This window comes from Dipodomys merriami, unplaced genomic scaffold (genome assembly GCF_024711535.1).
Source record: "Dipodomys merriami isolate MVZ:Mamm:240054 unplaced genomic scaffold, mDipMer1.0.p SCAF_21, whole genome shotgun sequence".
Classification (NCBI taxonomy): Eukaryota; Metazoa; Chordata; class Mammalia; order Rodentia; family Heteromyidae; genus Dipodomys; species Dipodomys merriami.
In genome coordinates this window covers 6142226-6151222 of record NW_027203493.1, presented here as the reverse complement: position 1 = coordinate 6151222, position 8997 = coordinate 6142226, and the positions used below count along the sequence as shown (strand labels likewise).

At 35.8% G+C, this 8997-nt stretch overlaps 1 protein-coding gene across 1 annotated transcript; it reads left to right on the top strand.

Annotated features, from left to right (window-relative positions):
- Positions 1–7039: 7039 nt before the first annotated feature.
- On the top strand, positions 7040–8537 carry LOC138834211 (olfactory receptor 4A5-like). Its single transcript, XM_070032959.1, has 2 exons — positions 7040–7960; positions 8421–8537. The coding sequence occupies exons 1-2, from the start codon at positions 7040–7042 to the stop codon at positions 8535–8537; spliced, it is 1038 nt and encodes a 345-aa protein (XP_069889060.1).
- Positions 8538–8997: the final 460 nt, after the last annotated feature.

Sequence of the window (8997 nt, the reverse complement as noted above, 5' to 3'; positions counted from 1 at the left end):
ATATTGTACCATTCATAAGGAAATGAGTTTACAGTTTATGAAATATGATACACATAGATAATACTATTTACTCAATGAAACAAATTAACATGCTTGTCATTTTGCATAGTTAACTCAGATTTTGCCTTTGTTGCAAGAGACATGTACTAACATTGCTTAAATTCTAGATATAGTGCAATTTATTTTCTATTGTACAAATGTTCACTCATTACAGGATACAAAGTAGCAGATATAGACAGGTAAATGAAAAGATCTGAGATTGTTTCTCTAACAGATGATGTATATTGAGAATTTTATATTTTAAAATGTAACATTATAACTTATGTATATCTATAAATATATGAAATTTGTTCATAAATGTTGTACATCTTAGATGGAATATTATCTAGATCATTGAACGTGCTCTCAGATTCTTCTTTATTGCATTCCTCTAGTGGTCCTCAGTACAGTTAAAATAGCTTAATTACATATTTATATAACATTAACATTCGTAATTCAAACACAATTACTTCTTAATTTATTAAAATTGTGTGGTATATAGTTTCTGCTTATTTTGTAGCCAATATTAATTTTCTAAGATTTGAGCATGTAATTCCATGTCTCCTTTATCTCTTCATTTCCTTGCTGTGTACTATTCCTGTAAATCCAGATTATGCATCTATTTAGTCATGGGTAATCTGGGTTCCCTGTTAGATATTACACAGAGTTTTCCTGTGATTTCATTCCCTTCCTAAGTTACATTCTCACTGTGATTTCATTCCCTTCCTAAGTTACACTGTCACCAGTGTGGGGTTGATGTTCAACCTCATCAACAGTTGATAAACAATAAACTTGACATTAGCAAATGGGTGCTGATAAGAACTCCAGTCCCTGTTAGAGGGAATGTAGGTTAGAACAGAGAGTATGGAAGACATATGGAGTTTCCTTGAGAAAGAAAACTGCAACTAGAGCTAGCATCTGGGCTGGGAATTGCCATACTGTTCTGGCTCTTGCTTTGATTTCACTCTTCAGTGCTTTTAGGAAGCACTTTGTTACTTTCTGATTATTCGTTGTCTTCTTTTTGGATGTCTTTTTTGGGTTTCTATGTAATTTAAGATGGAATCATGTTTTTACTGTGACTTAAAAACCCACTGTATCCCTCCCCCACAGTGTAACCCCCGCTTTCACTATATTTGATGTCAGTATAACATGTGGAGGAGATGGGGGCAAACAAGTCGTTTAAGGATTCAGGTGGACCTGCTGCAACAATGAGAAGTACAAAATGTCATGTCAAAACCAGCTTTACAATGTCGGTGGTGGGGGGGTATAATTGGGTGGGGGGAGGGGGGAGGCTGGGAAGGGAGGTGAAGGGTAAACAAAGGAGGAGGCTGCAATGCTTGGTAAGAAATGTATGCATTATCCTGCCCATGTAATTGTAGCCCCTCTGTACAGTATGTTCTCAAATAAAATAAAATAATATTAAAAAAAATAAAAACCCACTGTAAGGAACATTTAATAATTATAATTTGAACAAAATTTATAATAAAAATTTCAAGTACCAGGATATAGCACTGGGGATATTTTCTCATGTCTATCTAATAGCTGTAGTGTTAGCTAGTTTACAGAATGAAAAAGTGGTGAAAATGTTGTAGAATTATACATCATGGTCTAGTAAAGGCATTAGGGAAATAACTGAAAAATGTAAAAGTAGAAGACAATGAATAAACTTTAGAGAGAGTATTTGAAACATATTTTTCATATGTAGCAGCATCTTAGTTCTAGATTTAAGTAAGTTTCTTTAAAGAAAAGAGTTAGATTGTTTTATTTTTTATATTTTACTTTTATTTATTTTTTATTATGAAAATACTGTACAGAGGGGTTACAATTACATGGGCAAGATAATTAGTACATTTCTTATCAAGCATTGCAGCCTTCTCCTTTGTTTCCCCTTCCCATCCCTTCCCATCCTCCCTCCAGCCCCCCCACCGAATCCACCTCCTCCCTCACCAAAGTTGTAAAGTTCATTTTTGGACATAACGACTTGTACATCTCATTGTTGCAGTGGGTCCACCTGTATCCCTATTTAAAGCGATTTGTTTTTTTCCCTTCCCCTCCACAAATTATACTGACATCAAATACAGTGAAAGCAGGAGTTATACTGTAGGGGAGTTTTTTTTTTTTGTCAGTTGTGGGGCTTGAACTCTGGGCCTGGGTGTTGTCCCTCAGGTCTTCAGCTCAATGCTAGCACTCTACCACTTGAGCCACAACACCACTTCCAGTTTTCTGGTAGTTTATTGGAGATAAGTGTCACATGGACTTTCCTGCCTTGGCGGGCTTCCCACTGCGATCCTCAGAGCTCAGCCTTCTGAGTAGCTAAGATTACAAGCATGAACCACCAGCACCCAGCAAGAGTCTGCATTGTTTTTTATTGTGAAAATACCATACAGAGAAGTTACAATTACATGGGCAAGATAATGAGTACATTTCTTATTAAGCATTGTAGCCTCCTCCTTTGTTTCCCTTTCCTATCCCTTCCCATCTCCCCTCCCCACCATACCTCCCCATAACCCCCCCTCCAAGAGTCAGCATTTTAAAGTGAAGATTATTTGTCCATTGACATACTCTATTGGCTTAAAGCTTGAATATGTGTGAAATATAAACAGCTATATGAATACTTAGTGTTTGCACATTTCTGTGATAGTTTAGCAGAAACCAATCTCCTTGCCACATGCATATACACAAAGTTTAGTCAAGAAGTCATGTTTGTATATGTACACAGTCTCCATCTGTTGGTGATGATTTGATCCAAAGAAACTAATTTTTGTGCTAACTTTATCACTTTCCATTAATAGAAGAGCAATTAGATTTGTACTTTATCTTAGAAGTAATATAAATTACATATATTGGTTGCTTGATTTATTCCATTTGTTTTTTTAAATTTTTATTTATTTTTTTATTGTGAAAATACCGTACAGAGGGATTACAATTACATGGGCAAGATAATGAGTACATTTCTTATCAAGCATTGTAGCCTCCTCCTTTGTTTCCCCTTCCCATCCCTTCCCAGCCTCCTCCCGCCTCCCCACCAAAGTTGTAAAGTTCGTTTTCGACATGACAACTTGTACTTCTCATTGTTGCAACGGGTCCACCTGTATCCTTATTTGTTATTTACTGGGTCCCATATCATGATAAAGACCTCTATCTGATTCTAATTTGTTTGTCTGTGAACTTGTATGTAGGCCTTCCTATTACAGATGATACTATGAGTAAATAAAAGTATGTTAACATATGATCAATACAACCAATGATAGCCAACTAAGTTAAGAGAGTAACCATGGAAACACTCCAGCCCTGATAAACTTCTTGGACACAGACTATTTCTTAATTGTAGAAATTGTTATTCAGTCAATAGAGAATTGACAGGAAGGGATTGAAATAATATAGGGAAGATCACTATGTTTTCTTTTCACATAGATTTAGGCCTTGATTCAGAGCCCACGTAGTGCCCAACTATGATTGCCTATCTTTTGGTTATTAATTCATCAATTACAGTAGACTCTCCAGTTTTAAGCATTCTGCTTCTTATACACACAGTCCCTGCCAGAGTAAGACCATCTTCTTGAGGTGTGTTTAATTGAGGTCCTGCTTCTTCATCTGGCTTCTTTTAGATATTACTTGCTTTGCTAATTAAATCATAATTTGTGACCCATAGTTTTTTTTAATCATTATAATTTCAAGGTTTTTCTTTATAAATTATAAGTTTAGCTTTTAGCTGCTCATCCTTGGGAGTACCAAATCCGTTTCCTCTAGGGACTGTTCAAAGCGAGAAACCTGTTTAAGAGTGATGGGTTCATTTGAATTAGTTCCAAAAATTCTAACAAGCGAATCTATTAAAGCACAATGTGAATACAGAAAAGTGAGAATGTTTCTGCACATATGAATGGCGGTGCTGTCTGTCTGATAAATGATCCAAAAGGTTTCTGAAAACCCAAGTCCCTTCCAAGCTCAAGTCTGTCTTCAGCTTCTATTTAGTATTCTTTGGGTCATGTCTATTTTGTTTGTATCTATCATTGCTTATAAGTTTGTGGAAGGCTTCAGTGTCATGGTACCACGTCAGGGAGATACGGGAGCATACCTGTAACAGAGAAGGAAGACACCTGATTTAGGATGATGGTATTTGAATGATTGAAATTATCAAGGGCCTGCCTCACTTGCTTGAACCTCCATCATCCTCTTTACCAAAAAATTAAATCTTTGCTTGGAAAATTACATGGCTTCTGATCTCCATGCATGAATCTCCTTGTAAGTAGTTAAAGCAAAGCCATTTTGGTAGTTATACCTCAATTGACCAGAAGAAGAAAAAAGCCTGATTTTGTTTTTGTTATATTGTTGTTTGTGCATGCTAATATATAATGGGTTTGGTCAATTTTTGTATAGAAATATAGAAACATCACATATTTGTTTTACTATGAAGATGTTTTCTCAGCAGGTGATAATACCCAGCCACCATTTGCAGTAGCTATTGGCATTCTGTTTACATGTATTTATATTTCATATGTATTTATATTTGGATAGTAATACAGTCTTCTGAAAGATTAATGTTGGGAAGCCCAAGTTGGTTTGTTTCTTGTAGTCATTTGGAGTTAGGACCATGAGCTGACTGCAGTCACCCTTAGAAAACAAATCTGGACTTTCTGTTACAAGACCACTATCCTGGAGGTAGGTAAATGTGATGAGTGGGAGGGAATAGCAACCTATTATTCTTGTGAAATGCTGAAATAAAGCCAACATGTGAAAGATCATTAGCCTCAAAAGTACTATTGAAATGGGAAAAAATTGTTGGCAGAATACAGAATTTAATCTGGACATACAAATAATGTTTTGTTTCAGAGTTTTGGCTTCAGTGTGCTTTTTCCATTTCATCCAAATAACAAGTGATAGATATCATATGACTAACAAAACATTAAAAATTTATTAATGGGGCTGGGAAGGTGGCTCAGTGGTAGAGTGCTTGCCTTGCATGCATGAGGCCCTGGGTTCGATTCTTCAGCACCACATAAGCAGAAAAAGCCGGAAGTGGAGCTGTGGCTCAAGTGCTAGAGGGCTAACCTTGAGCCGAAGAGCTGAGGGACAGTGCCCAGGCCCAGAGTTCAGGCCCACAATCGACAAAAAAAATAAAAAATAAAAATTTATTCATGTAATTTATGAGGTTTTTATGTGAATGCCTTTAAGATTATCCCAGAAAAGATGCTAGTATATACAAGTTCTAAAGTCTTTGATTACATAAATACCTTCTTTAGTAACTGAGTCCCTTGAATGAAATTTTCTTAGTTTTAATTGAAATGCAGGTAAATATTGTTAGTTCCTATATCTCATAAAATAGTTACTATAACATGTAATTTTATTCTGTCTTCAAGGAGGTATCATGAATTAGAGATATACTTTCTTTTCATTTATCTATGCCTACATTTCCCTTGTGATTCTTATTAACTTGATAGGGATGCCTCTGATTTACTCAGATACAAAGATTCCAGTGAAACATTAAGAAACAATAATTTTAATATCATTTATTTAGAGTTCGCAAGTTTCTGAGCAGTACCCTATAAACTTCAGATGTAACAGCAAAATAGCCCTAGTTTTGGAGCTAGAAATACCATTGATAACCACACATGTAAGTTGATAAAACAATTACATGGGGAGTTGCTTAAGTGCTATACTCTTTAGAGTCCTATCTGCTTTTGCACATTGAATAGTTCCTGAGTCATTCACCTGTTACAGTAGATATTACATCTCATCCCACTTATCACTGGCAGGATTTTTCAGCAAATTGTAATACACTTGGATATTCTTGTTTGACTGTGAAAATGTTAAAATGAAAAAAAAAACAGTGAGAAACACAGGGCTTTTCTTGTAATGCTATATGTAGCTGGATTGTAAAGGACTTTGAACTCATCTGTGCATGCTGAGACTAAATTAAAAAAGATTCAGACACAAGCTTTTTAATGAGAGTGTGTTAATTTAACTTTAACAATATACTGTTTTGGGGATCTGATAGTGAGTTGTAATTTAACTTCCCAGTATCTTAGATATAAAATCATATCCTACTTTTCTCAACTTTTTAAAAGTTTATATTTTTCTCCCCTTTTATATGTAACTACTCTGGAAATACTAAACACCATACTTGCTGCTGATGTAGTTGGTGGGGGTAATGAGTTCGTTTTAAATGTTTGCTAAAAGTCATGTAGATGAACATAGGATGAATACATTAGCAACTGGTATGGGTTCGAATAAAATGAACAGAATAACAGGTTCTGATAAATCTGACAGTTAGGGTCATATTTAGACATTGTTATATTCGACATTGTGTTGAATAATACTTAACAATACTTAACACTTAATATAATTGCAATATTCAAAATGTGTTAAATAATACTTAACAATACTTAACAAATCAAGTCTCTTGAGTTTCCATAAGTCCTATGAATACTTGATGTACTTTGAAACTTGAAGGCCAGACCTCTAATAGAGTCACAGAATTAAAATGGATGCTCTAGGACTGATGTTAATTATCATGCCATTCAGATCATAGGGTAAAGTGGTTGTCCACAAGTATATCAAAGAGCAGGACTGAGTAATTATTAGTTGATATGTTTAGGTACTAAAGCTGCCACTACCTAGTATGTTTTATAAAAGGAGAATTTTTTTCTCTGTATGTTTGCTGAGATTATTGTCAAATAGTAACCAATTTTATATAGGAAAGTTTAAATGTGTGAACAATGGATCTATATTTTTCTACTCTTCGCAGTTGAGTACTACTGACCTTATGACAGAAAGCTGTACCTCTAGCCTAACAAGGAATTTCCACAGAGAAATAGAATCATCCACAAATAGGTCTATTGGGCTTCTTGGAAGAGGAACTCAGTAGATGCTAACTCAATATTGGCTGTGAGTAGAAGATGTAAGGGTGCTGTGCTCCATGATATAAGAGATCATAGTCTCATTTCTATTTTCACTCTTCTCCTCAGCTCCCATCTTTCTGAAGCAAGCTTTGTGGAGATCAATGGGCAAGAGGTGCAACGTCACAGGATTCGTCCTCTTGGGCCTCACTGTGGATCCAGATGGGCAAAAAGCCTTATTTGTTCTGTTTTTACTCAGCTACGTTGTGACAATGGTGGGCAACCTGCTCATCGTGGTGACCGTTATCTCCAGTCCTTCGTTGGCCTCCCCCATGTACTTCTTTTTGACTTATCTCTCTCTCATGGATGCTCTTTTTTCCAGCGCCACCTCTCCCAAACTGATTACAGACTTACTTTCTGATAAAACGACTATTTCCTTCGACGCTTGCATGGGTCAGCTTTTTATAGTGCATTTGTTTGGCGGTGCAGAGGTGTTCCTCTTGGTGGTGATGGCCTATGATCGCTATGTGGCCATCTGTAAGCCACTGCACTATTTGACCATCATGAGTAGACGGGTTTGTATCATCTTCTTGGTGGTGGCCTGTATTGGAGGTTTCGCACACTCCGTGGGTCAGCTCGCCTTCGTGTATAATCTCCCTTTCTGTGGCCCCAATGTCATTGACCATTTCATCTGTGAGATGTACCCATTACTGGAACTTGCATGCACCGACACCTACGCCATCGGCCTCACTGTGGTTGCAAACACTGGAGCCATCTGTATGGTGGTCTTCATCCTCCTCCTCATCTCCTATGGCGTCATCCTGAACAATCTCAAGACTCACAGTCAGGAGGGGAGGCGCAAAGCCCTGTCCACCTGCAGCTCCCACATCACGGTGGTTGTCCTGTTTTTTGTTCCCTGCATTTTCATGTATGTCAGACCCGTTTACAATCTTCCCGCTGATAAATTTGTAAACGTTTTTTGCACAGTTGTCACTCCCATGTTGAATCCCTTGATATACACATTGAGAAACTCAGAGATGAAAAAGTGTATGGAGAAACTCTGGTGTGAAAAGTTTCAGGGTCAAGTAAGAAAGTGTCTGTGCTGAACAGGATACGAATTCAAACGTGGCCAACAGTGACCACATTCTAATGAAGGGGATGTAGCTTAATTAATTGTGTTGGAATGTATAAATCTAGCAAAAGATCTCCTGAAATATAAATAAGTTATCCATTAGTTTTGTAATTGATTTTAAGAAAATACAAGTCACAGGTTTAAAAGCTGTATTATTATAGGTAAAGGTATAACTTGTCATCTAATTGTTTTTCTTATTTTAGATTAAGTAAACCTCATTAAGGAAAGTGGTTTTTTTCTTTTCTTTTTAAAGCCACAAAAATGAAATAAAATAAAAAGCTACACAATAAGCTGCTGGCTTAAAATTTACTATCATCATATTTATAAAAGTAGATTTCAACAAATTTACGGGACCAAAGGGATTTTGATAAATGTGTTGTTCCTTTTTGATCAACATTTGATATTTTTATCAGGTCACTGCCTGTATATTTTCCACTCAGAATATTTGTATGACAGATGGTACTGCCAATGACACTATTGTGGAAGTGTTGCTAGATGTGATTGTGGTTGATGACAAAAGCAGACTCTAGTTCTTCTTGAAAGAAAAATACTTGGATTTTAAAACTATGTTAATGTGGTAAACATGCATTTTCAAAATTCCCCACCTAATGTAAAATTTAGCTATTTAAAAATAGTCAAAGTATGTCATTCTGACTTGATGAAATAATTGTGTTGTATGTATAAGTGGAATGTTTTCTTAAGGTTATACTGCAAAAACTTGTAATAGAGATGCAAAGAGTATATTTTGGTATAATAATACGTTGGCATATAAATGTATGTCATAAAAGGGAAAGTTTTTTTCCATCTACTTTCATCTTGAAACATAAAAATCAGGAAGTATGTTTATTTATTTTCATTGAAATATGGCACCTTATCTATATTTTGCGGTTATTTTGCTTTGTGTTGAAATATGTTTTATTTTGCCTAGTTATACAATATACATCAGAGCTGTACTAATATCAAAATATTCAGTGAAGTGAAGCAAATTAA